At 37.8% G+C, this 16,244-nt stretch overlaps 1 protein-coding gene across 1 annotated transcript in view; it reads left to right on the forward strand.

Moving 5' to 3' along the window:
• The window catches only part of ZFR (zinc finger RNA binding protein), a 47,044-nt gene that overhangs the window by 20,257 nt on the left and 10,543 nt on the right, over positions 1-16,244 (forward strand). The window contains exons 5-15 of the mRNA XM_030968304.1: positions 512-730; positions 1,906-2,156; positions 3,585-3,776; positions 5,881-6,169; positions 7,107-7,300; positions 8,650-8,769; positions 9,274-9,419; positions 9,783-9,945; positions 11,511-11,716; positions 11,927-12,077; positions 13,451-13,592. Coding sequence (XP_030824164.1) covers positions 512-730; positions 1,906-2,156; positions 3,585-3,776; positions 5,881-6,169; positions 7,107-7,300; positions 8,650-8,769; positions 9,274-9,419; positions 9,783-9,945; positions 11,511-11,716; positions 11,927-12,077; positions 13,451-13,592 — 2,073 coding nt within the window. The remainder of the gene's footprint in view (positions 1-511; positions 731-1,905; positions 2,157-3,584; positions 3,777-5,880; positions 6,170-7,106; positions 7,301-8,649; positions 8,770-9,273; positions 9,420-9,782; positions 9,946-11,510; positions 11,717-11,926; positions 12,078-13,450; positions 13,593-16,244) is intronic.

A 16,244-nucleotide genomic window follows, 5' to 3' on the forward strand; every position in this document is an offset into this window, starting at 1 on the left:
TGTGTTCAGATGATAACTCAGTTAGAAATACTCTTTTGATTCTCTAGGTTCTTCATGTATATAATTCTCTTTAAGTATTTGTATCATGATTGCTACAAAGCATGAATCCTGCTTAGTGTTTTTCTATGTAGAATTAAGAGGAAAGTTTAGGTGTGCTTTGGTTTGAGGTATTCTAGTAAAACTGTTACATAAGAAGGTTGTTTAAAACCTGTTTAAAACTGTGTTAAAAACATGATAGCACCATTAAAAACAAATAAATAAATTTCAGCTTACTACTGTGAGCTGTGACTTGATTGAGGTACATGGTATGAAATGCATAGCTATAACAGTAAAGCAGCCAAATGTGCAAACACTAAAAAGCAAAACAAATTAAACAAAACTCCCAAAACAAACTCCCACTTCTTACACATTTGTTCACAAGCATGTTGTTAATTTTCCCTTTGTATGGTTTCCATTTCACTCAACTAAAACATATCAATGTTTCTACACTTGTATTTTCTCTCTTCATTAGCTCCAAAAGCGGGATATAGCCAAGGGGCAACTCAGTACACCCAAGCCCAGCAAACACGGCAAGTGACAGCTATAAAACCTGCGACCCCAAGTCCAGCAACAACGACTTTTTCCATATATCCGGTGTCCTCGACTGTGCAGCCGGTGGCAGCTGCAGCCACTGTTGTTCCATCCTACACTCAGAGTGCAACATACAGCACAACAGCAGTAACTTACTCTGGTAAGAATTTTGCATGTTTTCTTGCTGGGATCTTTGAAGTTGCTGCAGAAGAAGCTTTCAATGCTCAGAAGTTTAGCACTTCATGCTCAATTACATCATAGTCTGCTGAGAGGTAGCAACCAGTTCAGTCATTACAATGACAGAATGCTTTGTGGTATCTTCAAAATAGTTTTGATGTCTTATGTACTTATTTTGTTAGATATGAGAATATACAGAGTGCTGACATTGCTACCAAAGAGTGACTTATTGTAAGGTGAAAAGGAAAAAAACAGGGAATGCAAAATGTAACAAAATGCATCCACACAGATGTTACTCGCAGGAAGTGGGAAGGGTGTGCATGCAGTTACAGAGACAGGGAGGAACAGTTCAGTGTAAATCTTTTAAGTTTGGGATGTCCTGACCCAAAATGGAATGAGAAATGTGTGCTGGAAAGACTTTATTCAACCATTAGGAATACAAAACATAGTTAAAGATGAAAATATGGTAACTTCATAGCCATAGATGGTAATTAACTGGCATGTTATACATACCCTGAACTTTTTGTTTTCTTTTGTTTCTTGCTTAAAAAGGGATTTTAGTACTTCCTTGAGACAGAGCCTAGTTTCCTTGATTTACTCAGCTAGAAGTCAGGGACTGTATAGCCAGGCTTTAGTGAGTGAAACATCTTCTCCATACCAAAACAACTTAAATCACTGAAATAGGATGTAATAGCACTAGATATTCTGTCTTTTATCTTCATTTTTTCCCCTTCCTCTCCATATTATCAGTCCTTGCCATTTGGAAACGTGAACAGCAAATCAGATTCTAGAAGATTGCATGCTTCATGTGGCCTTTACTAAATCTTTCATTAAAATTCTTGTTCCATCATACCCAATCTTACCAGATGTACCAGGAAATTTCATATGTTCTCTAGGGATGCTTTGTTATATCGGACTTAACGGTGTGTCTGCAAAGATGTGTCTAGAATTTAATATATTCCCACACAATTGTTGGCTGTATATTTGTCTACTGTGAAACATGAAGCCAAATTCAAGACTGCCTGACAAGATCTCAGTGAATTACTTACATCTTGCCTTGCCCCTCAGCTGTTATGCAACATGATTTGAATTAGTGCATTATGTAATTGATACATTATATATGGTGATGTAACATTTGTTTTTATTTTAATTTTTCAGGTACCTCCTATTCTGGCTATGAAGCTGCAGTGTATTCAGCTGCATCGTCCTATTACCAACAGCAGCAGCAGCAGCAACAGAAACAGGCGGCAGCAGCAGCTGCTGCTGCTGCTGCGACAGCTGCTTGGACAGGGACCACCTTTACTAAAAAGGCACCATTCCAAAATAAGCAACTGAAACCAAAACAGCCTCCCAAACCACCCCAGATCCACTACTGTGACGTTTGCAAGATCAGCTGTGCTGGACCACAGGTATCTGTATTATGTATTATTCTACCGTGCTTTATTCTACTATACTTTATTCATAATTTTTTCAGCTAAAAAAGTTACCCTCTTAAGAGTCAAAAATTGCAGAATGGCCTGGATTGGAAAGGACCTTGAAGAACATCTGGTCCAACTGTGCTGTAGGCAGGGACACCTTTACCAGACCAGTTTGCTCAGAGCCCCGTCCAGCCTGGCCTTGAGCACTTCCAGGGACGGGGCACCCACAGCTTTTCTGGGCAGCTGTGCCAGTGCATCATCATCCTCACCATAAAGAATTTCTTCTTAATACCTAAACTTTCTTTCGGTTTGAAGCCATTGCCTCTTGTCCTGTCACTCCATGCTTTTGTAAAAAGTCTCCATCTTTCTTACAGACTTCCTTTACGTACTGGCAGGTCCCAGTTAGGTCACCCCAAAGCCTTTTCCAGGCTGAACAAACCAAATTGTCTTAGCCTTTCCTCATAGGAGGGGTGCTCCATCCCTCTAATTAAGAGTATTTGTTAATTTTTAGACCTGATTCTATACTTGTACTAAAGGAATAATGAAATAAAAATGAGTACTATTATAGAAAGAGTTCCTGTTGGAAGACATAAAGATACACCCCCTGAGGTTATACAGAGGAGCTTCATCTGATTTCAGAATTATTTGAAACTTTGGATGTGATTTGCATGTGTTTCTTCATATGATTTGAATGTGTTTCTTTAGCATAGGAAACTTCTTAGAAAATACTGTTTTGGAAGCTGTGGAATTACACAAGTTTTGTGAATGGGAAACCTGAAAATTTATTCTTCATTATATTCCAATTTCCCAGTTTAGTGTCATAGTGGGTAAAAGTGCCTAGAAAGTAGATACAAAGTCATGCAGAATGTTTATATCTGAGTCTGGCTAACAGTTCTTTTACTTCAGGTAAATTTGCCATTATTTCCTACCTGTCTGCTCTAGATTGCCAATGTTGATGTAGGAACTAATACTAACTTCTGCATTTCATTTTCAGTACAGCTTTATTTGTGCACTACCTTCTTTTAAATTTATTTTTCTATTTATCTGGATACACTTAAAGTTTGAGGGAAACCGGAAATCAAAAATAATTGAATGCAATGCAGGAAATGGCAGTTTCTGATCCTGTCAAGTTTTCAGTGGTGATACTGTTGACTGGTACTTTATTGGGAAGTTGAGAAGTTAGAGGAGAAAAACCTGTATTGTTTTACCTAAGTGTGGGATCCTGATGCTGAAGAAGAAAATGTTCTGGTCTTAGAAGTGGCCTGTTAATGCATGCCATACCACAGAAATGTTCAGCATAGGAGGTATTTCCTAGATAAAATATGTGTTGTCTGCCGTGTTCTGTATTACATGTATTCACAGGAATGATGAACCAGCAGTACAAAGACAACTTACTGTGTGTTTTGTTTATTTAAACAGACTTACAAAGAACACTTAGAAGGCCAGAAACACAAAAAGAAAGAAGCAGCATTAAAAGCTTCCCAGAACACCACCAACAACAGTACTTCTGCTCGTGGAACTCAGAATCAGTTGCGTTGTGAGCTCTGTGATGTGTCTTGTACCGGGGCAGATGCTTATGCTGCCCATATCCGTGGAGCCAAGCATCAGAAAGTAAGAGATTTCTCTTGTTCTTACTGTGCAAGTCAGTATATGCATTTCTCCCCATCATTTTTATCATTTCAAGGAAGGAGAAAATATGCAAAAACAGTATAATTTAGATTTTTTTATTTAAAAATTTTAGTTCTTCTTTTCCTTTCAAATTTGTCTTTAGGCTCACTATTAGAAGGGCATTGTTGGAAAAAAAAAAAAAGAGGGGGAAATATTGCCATGGCATCAATGAAAAGAGGATATATTGGGATATCACCCAAATCATAGGAAGGTGTGGAGTGAGATGAGGGAAAGGTACCATTGAGGATGTGTATGCTTGTGCCCCCTAACTTTTCTCGAGACCGTTCTTGAGATTCATCTTACTTGTCTGTCTGGGACAGTAAATCTTCCAATGCACTTTGAAACGCTCTAAGCTAAGCTAGTGCAAAGAACAGGCATCATTCTTTGATGGTTCCTGCGAACAAAACTGTCCTCTGGAAGCAAGGAACAATGTCCTGTAGTAGACTTTATAATGGCTATGGTTAGAAGACTTCTGGTACACATGTTTTTCTTATTGTTTGGGTGCTCTTTTGTGGGCATCCTCGAATAAAAACTGTGGGCTGCGCTATGAAATGCTGTGACCTGTGTTTTAAACTTGACCATACAACACTAAGTGCAATAATAGGTAGAATATGTTTTTAGAAATTACAGATTTTCCTCATAACTCTGGAAAGATTAATGTCACTAACAAATACAGTATTAATACTCTGCTTTTATAGCTCTTTACATATCAGGACACAGGCATCAGTAACGTTGTTCCTACTAAAATAAATAAATCTCATAGCATGTTTAAAATTATCTTCCTCCAAGAGCAAAAAATCAAAATTTAGAGAGACTTTGGAGAACTTGTCCAGTGTTCTTCCTTTGGTAAACTGAGCCATTACTTTCTTGGGTTGTGCTCCAAAATTCCATAGGTGTATGGAGTATAGTATATATTATCCTTTTATATTTGGATATAGTTTCCTCTTTGTGATAGTTGCAAGCCATTGCTGGGTTTAGGTTCTTACCAGTGTGAAAATGATATCACAAAGGATCCATTCCTGTGGTAACTAAAGGACTGTGTGTGCGTTCTACTGGAAAAAAGTAATTTTGAACAGTTGCTTGAGTTTAAATTTATACTATTGTGTGACGTTAATATGTCAGTATTCTGATAGGGAACATAAAAAATAAGAACAAAAGCCTAAGAAACTAATTTGGATAGTTGTGTGCATATCATGGTTGGGTACATGTTCACGTTTAAGGCATGTCTCACAGGTTTGTATTTTTTTTACTGCTGTTTTCAACACTCAGTCTTTAGTTTTGATCTTGCATATTTTTTTCATGTGGATTACTTGCATTGCTTTTTCAGATGGTGGTCAGCAGACACCAAAAAGAAGTATCATTCCATGAGAGACATATTATAGAAAGGCCTGTGCTTATTAATTCTGATAAGCATGTACCTCTTTACTTTCTATGAGATACTAAAAAGCTCTAAAATACCTCTTGAATCCTCCTTAACTATTTCTAAACATTAGAAAAAAAGGGAAAAAAGGAAGGCATTTGCCTAAGGATTCTCTTCAGCTTGGCTAAATAACGTGTAAAGTCTTCAATAAGACTCTTGAAATGTAGCAATCAAAAGACACAGTGTTGCTGAATCTGAGTTAAATAACTCTTAGTTACAAATATTGTTTGGAACCAAAACAGTTTATTGTTCTGCCCCTTTGAAGGAGACTAAAAAGTCACAAGGCAACAAAACAGATACATTGAAACATTAGGAGAAAAATGTATTCTTGAATTTATCCTGAGTTGTAAGCTTGTTGTGTTTATTATCTAAACGTTTGTGGGAGTAAATGCCTGAATTTCAAGCAAGTAAGTAATGTGAGATAGCAAGTACCTATTTCCCTGTTATAGATGACAAGAACTTTTACATATCCATCTTTTTTTCCTTACTAAGACCACTTTCTGTAAAAAAACAAGCTAACTCTTTATTTATATTGATTTTTTAGATATCGATATTTTTGCTTGTGATACATTATTTTTACAGCTATCTCAGGGAGATCATGTTATGAGTTTCTCTTCCTACTTACAGGTAGTAAAGTTGCATACAAAACTTGGCAAACCCATTCCTTCGACTGAACCAAATGTGGTTACCCAAGCTACTTCCTCAACATCCACATCTGCTTCCAAACCAACGGCCTCTGCTTCAAATATAGCAACTAGCAGCAGTACAGTGAACTCCTCTGTTGCATCCTCTGCAGTGAAAGTTCTTACTCCCACGGCAAACACCACACTTAACACTGCATCCAACAACAAAACATCTTCAACTGCTGCTAACATAGCAGTAAAGAAAATATCTACACCGAAAATAAACTTTGTTGGCAAGTATCGAAGTCAGTCTTTATTTTGAAACCTAACCTATTCTGTAAATTTTTCTTAAGAACTAGTGCAGCAGAGACAAATATATTTAGGTAACTCCATGCATGATTTACTCTGCTGTGTTTAAGGGAATTACTGATAAGTGAGAATTTCTATAAAAGTTTTGCTTCTAAATTGATGTTGGTGTTTTCTGCCCAGTTGTCTCCACCAGGCCCCTCCTGAATACTTTTCCCACGTTCATAAGAAGCCTCCCACCTTTGGTTTCTTATGTAGTAGCTGCTGGAGTATTGCAGTGTATAGTCCTAATTTCAGCTCACAACCTGGGCTGTTAATGCACATGCAATAGATTGGCAGTTTGTGATGGGCAACTGAAACATCCTTTTTCAGTGGAAAACTAACCATGTAAGCTTTGAACTGAACATAACAGAGGTGGGAAGCAGTTGTTCCACAATAAGCTATCCTGCTCTTCAAGGAAAGACCTATACAGTTGCAACACTAGGGGTATACTGCCTTTACTAGTACAAACATTATAAAGTTTTGAAATACTTTTTTTAAAATACATAAATTTTCAAAATAACAAAAAAAGATATTATTAAAATACATTTTCTGAGTTGTTTCCCATTCAGTCCTGTCCCTTGAAAAAGCAGGAAAACAAATAACAAAAATGGTGATTTTATAAAGCAGACATTTTTCTTGTTAGACTAAACAACTTCAGTGTTTAAGTAACCTGAATGTTAAATTTACTGTTAAAATATTTAATTGTATTGAAAATATATTTAAGTTTTGGTTGGTTTTAAAATCCAATAGATTTTAAAAGACCTATAATTCTTTGCCCAAATCATAGGTATTTGCTAATAAAATCTTCAGTTTGCACATTATGTTTAATCACATTCTCATTTTATGAAGAGCAATAATTTAACTTTTGTTTTTGATTTCTAGGTGGTAATAAGCTTCAGACAACAGGAAGTAAAATGGAAGAAATGAAATCAGCTGAAAGTGTTAAAACTCCTCCTGCTGCTACAGTGCAAACACAGGAAGTAAAGCCTGACACAGCAGCTGAACCAGTGACTCCCACAACTCTTGCTGCCTTGCAAAGTGATGTCCAACCAGTGGGCCATGACTATGTGGAGGAGGTATTAATATGAAAATATGTATTATTTTTAACTGTTATAGTGAACCTAATCATGGAGTGATTGAGGTTGGTGGAGACTTCTTTAGATCACCTGATTCAGTCACCCTGCTTAAGAAGGACCACCTACAGCCAGTCACCCAGGACCATGTCCAGATGTTTTTTGAGAATGTCAAAGGATGGAGACTCCATAAGTTCCCTGAGCAGTTGTGCGAGAGCACAGTCAGTCACCATGAAACAGAGTGTTCTGATGTTCAGCTATTTTTCACTTAGTGCTAATTGCCTCTGGTCCTGGCAGTGGGCACCACTGAAAAAAGTCTGGCTGTGTCCTGTTTTACCCCTCCTCCAGGTATTCATATGCACTGATATGATCCCACTCAGCCTCCTTGTCCCTAGGTGAGACAGTTGCGGTCCCTCTGGATGTCAATGCAACCCTTTGGCATATCATCCACTCCTCTTGGTTTTTTATGTCATCAGCAAACTAGCTGAAGATACATTCTCCGCCATCATCCAGAGCATTACTGAAGATGTTACAGAACTGTATTGATCCAGGGGCTGCATTGCTGGCTCCTGGCCTCCAACTGGGCTTCATTCTGCTGATCACTACCCTTGGCCAGGCTGTTCAGACAGCTTTCAGTCCAGCTCACTGTATACTTATCCAGCCTATGCATTAGCAGCTTGTGTTGGAGGATATTGTGGTGAGACTGTGTCCAAGGTTTTATTGAAGTCCACAGGGACAATCTTGACAGCTCTGCCTTCATCTGCCAGGCCTTCGCCTTGGTTAAGTCATTCTGACTGCTCCTGATGGTTTTCTTGCCCTCATTGTACCTGGAAATGGTTTCCAGGATTAGCTGCTCCATTGCCTTCCCAGAGATTAAGATGGGGTTGACTGTAATTCTCTAGGTTCTCCTTGAAGATAAGACTGACAATGCATTGAACCTGCAAAGGCTTGTGCATATGTTTACATTTTTGTGTTGTGCATATTTTTTTTTTCTTCATGTGGTTGGTATGACATAGGTGGACCAGCTCTGATGTGAATTTTGCATGATACACAGGTCTGTGATTTATTAGCTCACTATGTTCAGGTTTGAATTTAGAGCTGTGTACTCTTTGAAATGGAAGGACCTTGTTCCCTGCTCATTACCAAGCACAGTGGTGTGTCTGTCAGAAATGAAGGTTCTACTTTTCAACTTTGCCTTCTTTCAGTTATTGTGTGAACTTCTTAACATGTTTTAGGACAGGTAGACATTATCCAGTGGCACTGGATAATTTGATTAATGGATAATTTAATTTTATATCAGCCTTATAAAATAAAAAAGAAATGACCAAATGTGTTATAACTTTATTTTCCAGGTAAGGAATGATGAAGGAAAGGTGATCCGCTTTCACTGTAAACTCTGTGAATGCAGTTTCAATGATCCTAATGCCAAGGAGATGCATTTGAAAGGGCGGCGGCACAGACTTCAGTACAAGGTAAAAATGCTGATGCTTCTCTCTGAAAATCAACCAGATATCAGCTAACTGGTCTGGTCACCTGCTCTTAGGTTTGAAGACTAGACAAAAGTAGACACTCTGAGTAAACAGCGTGAAAAAAAAGAGAAATATATTTCATAGGCAGTGTAGTCTTAAAAGAATAATGCAAACTGAAATTTTATTTTGGTTGAGGCTTGAATGTTGCTTGTAGTCTAGGCGATGCTTAGTGAAGTGAAGCAACAATGGGTTCCTTATGTTGTTTACCATGAAGTTTTAAAGAGTATAAAATAGTATTGCTCAGTGTTTTTGGTAGGATAAACAGCACACACTCTTTGTGTTGCAGACTTTTTAATGGTAAGTGCATTTGTGCAGTTCTAAAACTGCATTTTGCTCCTTTTGTTTTTATTGTAGATGAGTAGTGTATGTTAAATATGTCAGAACTACTCAATAACCTTGAGATGAGGACAGGAAAGCAACATTTAATTCATTACTTTTCTGATCTAGAAAAAAGTAAACCCAGACTTACAAGTAGAAGTGAAGCCCAGTATTCGAGCAAGAAAAATTCAGGAAGAGAAGATGAGAAAACAGATGCAGAAAGAAGAATACTGGAGAAGGCGAGAAGAGGAGGAACGCTGGAGGATGGAAATGAGGTAATGCATTATGTTTCATGAATGAGTGTGACAACCTGCTGTCAGATTGTCTGAAACTAAACTCCATAGTTACTTAATTTAAATACTGTAGGGAACTCTATACTGTCGTGTTTTAAATTGTCATTCTCTCACTGGGATTTTTGTTTGCTATTCTTCAATCCTTCTGAGTAATGCAGAGTTAGTAGAATTACTTTGCCATAAATGCAGACCTACTTTTACAACAATAATTCATGTTGTTACTGTCTCTTCATTGGTATTTGCTCATGACTGCTAGAAGTTGTTGAAGACAGAGAAGGATCTGTCTAGAGCAGTGTCAAGTATTAACTACTGTATAAAAAGAATACTTTGATTGATGCACTTCAGGCGATATGAAGAGGACATGTACTGGAGGAGAATGGAGGAAGAGCAGCATCACTGGGATGACCGTCGCAGAATACCAGATGGAGGATATCCTCATGGCCCTCCAGGACCACTAGGTCTGCTGGGAGTTAGACCTGGAATGCCTCCTCAACCTCAAGGACCAGCAGTAAGTTTCTTACCTTGGGGAAAAAAATTAAACCATTCTTACCAGGAGGCACAGTTAAGAAATATAAAATTACTCAGTGCTACTGCACTTGTCTCCGGTGTTTCTTAATAAAGGATTTGGAAAAGAGAGGAAGAAATTATATGCTAATGAAATGGTGTAGGTGTACTAGTCCTCCAGAATAAGTCCAATGAAATGACAAGAGGATGCTTTAAATATTGCTTCTTATGAAACACAAGTCATACTGAATTCTTCTATTTTTTATTTGATTGTGTTATACAACATTATTTACCTAATTGTGGACAAATGTATGGATAAAAAGTATCTGGGTCATCAGACTTGGAGAATAATGGTTAATGGTGCATCATATTCTAGCAGTGTGGAGTGCAGTACCACACTGCACATGTGTTGATTCTGGTATTAGACTGAAAAGCACCTTATCAGGGATCTGAAAGGAGATGGAGTGAGTGCACATTGCTGAGGTTTGCAGCTGGCATGAATCATGTTGGGATGGGGAGAATAGCTGATACCTTGGATGGCAAGGCCACCATCCAGAGGCACCTAGGTAGGCTGTAGGAGTGGAGCATTATGGAATTCTGCAAGTACAAGTGCCTAATGCTGCACTCAGAAAGGAAGAACCCCTTGCATTGATTGAGGCTGGGTAGCAGCTCAGCTGAAAGGGATCTGGGGGTCCTGACAAACAGCAGTCTGGTCATGTGCCAGCAGTGTGCCCTGGCAGCAGGGCCAGCAGCTGCCTGGGCTTTAAGAGGAGCACAGTCAGTTGATTAAGGGAAGTGATCAGCTTTCTTAAGACCCTAACTTCAATGCTACATTTAATTGTGGGCTTTCCAGTAGAAGATACATAAACTATAATGGGCTCAGTGTGGTGCTAGATGTTCAGGGGTCTGGAGCACTTGCCCTGTGAGGAGAGACTGAGGCATCTGAGATTGTTCAGCCTGGAGAAGAGAGAGCTTCAGTGGGACAGAGCAGCCTTCTAATAGCTGTGCTTTATAAAGGAGCCAGGGTTTTTATAGTTATGAGAGGGTGAGATATATCTAGCTTAAGCAAACACAAAGGAGATTTAGACTGAATACAGGAAATCTTTTTTTGTACAGATGTTGTACAGCCACCATCTTTGAAGTTTTTCAGAAACTTAACGGGCTAAAGCCCTGAGCAACGTGATGTGGTCTTACAGCTGACCACGTTTTGAACAGGAGGAGATTGGACTAGATGACCTTCTGAGGTCGTCCTGTACAATCCTTTGATTGTACAAAAGAAATCATGGATACTTTATTTTCCAGCAACATCCAGGTATTTCCCAGTTGAGGAGTACCTCTGATCTTGGGATTTGGCCTTAGTTTAATTTTGATACACTTCATGTCTTTTCAGACATGATTGATTGTGGCAGTGTAGGCTGTTGAGATAACTTCATGTTTTGTTACATTTCAGTGATGTGAGGTTTGAATATTCTATTCCTTAGCCACATGTTTGGGTTTTGGTATTTTGTCTCATTTGCGAACTTGGAAGTGCACCCAGGTTTCAGAAGAACACTTTTTTTGTCTGTTCAGCCTCTGCGCCGCCCTGACTCCTCTGACGACCGCTACGTGATGACCAAGCATGCTGCTATATATCCAACTGAGGAGGAACTTCAGGCAGTCCAAAAAATTGTTTCTATTACTGAGCGTGCTTTGAAGCTGGTTTCTGACAGCATGACTGATCACGAAAAAAGCAAGAACAAAGAGGGAGATGACAAAAAGGATGGCAGTAAAGACAGGTATTTTTTAATTACTTTTTAAGGATTTTATTGTTTTTCCTTACCCTGTTATCAGTGTTTTCAGGATCTCATTTCTTTGGGCTTTTATGCAGTATTTTGAAGTCTCAGGAAGATGTGGAGTACAATTTTATTTTACTTTTCTATCTTCAGGATTATTTTCATGATTTTTGCATTATTATTTTAAATGCAACTTTTAACTACAATTCACAGAGCTTTGAAAGGCGTTTTACGGGTGGGCGTTCTGGCTAAAGGTTTGCTGCTCCGTGGAGACCGAAACGTCAATCTTGTTTTGTTGTGTGCTGAGAAGCCCTCCAAGACATTACTCAGTCGTATTGCTGAAAGCCTCCCTAAGCAACTTGCAGTAAGTAGAATTGAAATTTTTGGATTTGAGTTTTTGTGAAAGTACTGTGAAAATCTGTCCTCAAGTTAAATGTCAGTAGGACTCACTGTGCTGCTACATGACATAGCTCAGGTTCAGCTTCTTTCCATTTTCTGAGTGTTTTCATCTGAATTCAGAGACTGCTGCATGTTCTGCTTCCTCCCTGTTGTGACCATACAAGCATGTGCTCTAGCAGTGTAGTATCAATCACCATTTAACAGATTTCTTTTATTTGGGAAATAGAAATGAGCACAAGAAAGACCATTTATCAGTTACTAGCAATAGAGATAATTGCAGCATGTTACATGTTACAGCATGTCTGCTGCCTCAGGTCAAAGTTCTCCATTAATGCCAGTTTTTTATACTTACATCTTGTTTCCTTATTGTATGTGTCAGTGCTTTATTGTTCAAAATTAGCCAGATAAATCTAGTGTGGGATTTTTAGAATTTGGACTGTTTAAAAAAGTAAACATGCAGTCTTAGACTGTTCAGTGTAATATAAACCCTTTTTATTTCCACAAGAAAGTATAAAGTCTCTGCTGAACAAAGCCTGTCACTGTAGAGTGCTTGTCGCAGCATCAGTATTTCAATGCAATCTAGTAAAATGCTGGACAGAATCACTGGCATGATAGAAGCTTTAGCAGGATCAGCTTAATGAAAAAGTAGTCTGAAGTTTGCTCTTCTTTGAAGTAATAGAACAGAAGTAAATTTAACAAATGGACACCTTGATCTGTCTTCGTGGAAATGTTCACCGAGTATGTAGAAGAAAGTCGCAGAGGGCCCTACAGCTTTGTTTTGGGGCTATTTAGAATTATTAAATAAAGTTGCAAAAAGCAATTCAAAATAAACACTTTATTAATTAAACTTACATTTTTTCCCTGGTGCTTATCTTGCCCTTTTTTCTTAGCATATTGTGACACCAAAGCACAGAATATACCTAGCAATACCCATTTGTAATTGTGAGCTTGAAAAATAAGCATCTTTGCTTTTCAAAGACTTCTGTGTTCCAGTGAGAAACACCCTGCTGACATTTTAATTGGCTCTGAGGCTTTTCTTTATTTCAAACACCATCAAGATTCTTGTTATATAATGTCTGTTAATTTCCTTTCTCGGCAGTTTTTTTGAATTCTAACTGCTTGGTGTTGTGTATTTTCATTAATAATTTGGAAACAATATGCAAGTCCACATATCTTTATACTGTGTAGTGTGTTTCTATGACTACAAAGGTATCTGTTTCATATAATTATATTGTGTTTCTGTCTTTCTGTTGAAAAAAGAATATGTTGGAATCCTTTTTCTTCCTGATACTTTTAATGGCCACATGCTAACATAAATTTCTGTTTCTTGATATTTAGGTAATAAGTCCAGAGAAATATGATATCAAGTGTGCAGTCCCAGAAGCAGCAATAATTTTAAATTCCTGTGTGGAACCCAAAATGCAAGTTACAATCACACTGACATCTCCAGTCATTCGGGAAGAGAACATGAGGGATGGAGGTTGGGAAGTTGTTAAAGATGTTACTTATTTCTCACCTGTTTTTTTATGTTTATCTATTCTGCTTAAGATGGCACTAAGGTCCTGGAAGGCAACATGCTGGCACACATATTTGATCAAAACTTTGTTTTTCAACAACCAGTCTCAGTAGAAAACAGTTGGTTAAAATAAATGTGTATATGATGCTTTTATTTAATTTTTAAAATTTCTAACTTTATGTCCAACCTCAGCTTTCTGGAAAAGGTACAAGCTTGATTTTTTTTTCTCCCCTTTTAAAATTATGTGGAAAACTAAGTATTTTATAGCAAGCGGCTATAAACTGGCTTTCTAGAGCAGTCTTGCCTAAAGAGAAAGATTGTATGGATTTAGAAAATCAAATCAGAGGTTTTTGGGTTCGAACTGGGTCAGTATTACCATCACTTAGACTTTCTGAATAGTGGCACTTAAAATGCACTTTTACAGTACTTTTGACAGTAACAGTGCTTTTAACTTTAAAAGATAATGCGATTTTTTCCAGCTCTCTGAGGTTGTTTTTTGGTCTGGAGTGCTTTTTGTGTATATATTTAGGCTCCTGGTATTACAATCACTCTTCTATCCAACTGGCAAACCCAACTAGTACAATAAGAAATGGCTTTGTCGTTGAGCTGAAGCAGAAGGTGGAGCTTGGGAATCAATTTACGTTTGTGAAGTCCACAGTTTCTTTGGTGCCAGCAGTGTTGCTTTAGGGTCTGTTCTGTAACACTTTCAAAGCTCCAAAAGCTTTTAAGCCAACAAGCATGATTAATGTCTGCAGTACATTGGTTCTTTTTATTTACGGGTCAGATAAAATTAACTTTTGTTTCCTTTTAATCCTATATTTTCGTAGTTGAAAGGGATCATAGCAAACAGGGTTCTGGTGTTTGACAGTGAACCTACAAATAGGAAATCTGAGGCTGTTTTAACACTTCTCATATACAGGTTGAAAGAAATTTTATGTGTGTATGTATACATGTGCTTGTGTATATACGTATTTATATAAGCCACTGAGGTTTTTTTTTAGATTTCATCTCATCACTACATGTCCTCTAAAACACTTGAGGTTTTTATATTGCATTACTAAGTGTCCTGTAGCTGTGACTAGTGCATTTATAAGCAAGCTATGTTAAGAAAGTCATCCCACATAATCAGAAAGAAAAATTTTCAACATGCATTTTGTGGTTTGGATGACTTCCAAAGAGTCTTAGAGTGCTTTTGTTTTAAGCTGTGCATTTTATTCCTAGCTATAAAGGCTTTGTATGTGTACTGTCACACCCAACCAATTTTACTTGGTTTTGGACAATCTGAGTATAACATGACTGGGCTGAATCCAACTTTCCATATTATTTAAGTTTATAAAAAAAAGGCATTTTATTATTAAATTAGACTAACCATTTAATGAAATGAACCTTAAACACCATGTGTATTTCTTGATATACTGTGAAGAAGTGCAGTATTGATTCCTGCTACTATACTCAATTCAACTAAGTGGTTTCTGGCCCAAAATTCTATGATGTGGACTAAAAGTAAAACAAATTTCAAATTACTACCATCCGTCCCCTAAGTTACGCCGCCAAAAGGAAACAAATCTGTATTTTTGTCTGACCCGCACTTGAGTTAAATTATCTTTGTGAGTTTATTCACTGCTGAATGCAGTACTGCCTCTAGGCAAGCAAAATCAAGTTAGATTTCTCTTCAAGACACTGAGCAGTATAAAATGGATGTGCAGAAAAGTTCACTTTTGAAACTGGAGCAAATAGAAGACTGAATTGCCAATTATTGCAGCAGAGAAGTTCCTTATTCCGAAGACTGCTGCTTATTTGCTGCAGAGTAACAGTATGTGTTTGTGTTTTTCTTACTGCAGCTTCTCATGCTCTGTGTCTTACATTGGTTTGAAGTTTTCATTTTCCTTAGCCCGCTTGGGGAGCTAGTTCAGGTGTTAAGGAAGGCTTTACCGGAAGAACCAGTTGGAGTAAAGATGCAACTTGAGTCTTGCACGTGGAGTAGAATCATGTTTGATGTGTTATTAAGTAAAAGGCTTAAAAAAAAAAACAAGCAGTGAAATGAAATTGTTAACCGCATAGCTACTGTTCCTTACAGTATTGTGCGTTTGACAGTTGACCGAATCGGATATATTTGAAGAGCTCTAACCCAGCTGTGGAGTCTTCCTTCGGCAAACAAAGTGTACATACCTACAAACACCTCTGCGTGTGCGCGTGTGTCTCTTTTATCCTTAGCTAACAGCCCCGGTCCAAAGCCTTCTAGCAGAGGGACTTGATTCCTGTCAGGGGTTGCTGCCAAGACATCGGAAGGATTTTTGACCAAGGTTTTCTAAAGCTCAGTGTCACACCTGCCATACTTTACAAAGGAGGGGTTTGGATGCATAGTCCTAGCATCTGCTGTTACTTTGTGTTTGTTTTCTGTTTTGTTTTTTTCTTTTCGTCTTTGTCTCTCTCCTAGAATGAAGCAGTGTTCACACTAGTCTTATAATAGTTGACTGGATAAAATGCATTTTACATAATAAAACTTACCTAAATTGACATACCTGTTAACTTTTAATGAAGAGGTAGTGTGGACACAGCACGTCTAATTAAAGATTAACCCCTTATGTTTAGGCTAGTAATAAGTTTTACAGGGTA

This window comes from Camarhynchus parvulus, chromosome Z (assembly GCF_901933205.1).
Source record: "Camarhynchus parvulus chromosome Z, STF_HiC, whole genome shotgun sequence".
NCBI lineage: Eukaryota > Metazoa > Chordata > Aves > Passeriformes > Thraupidae > Camarhynchus > Camarhynchus parvulus.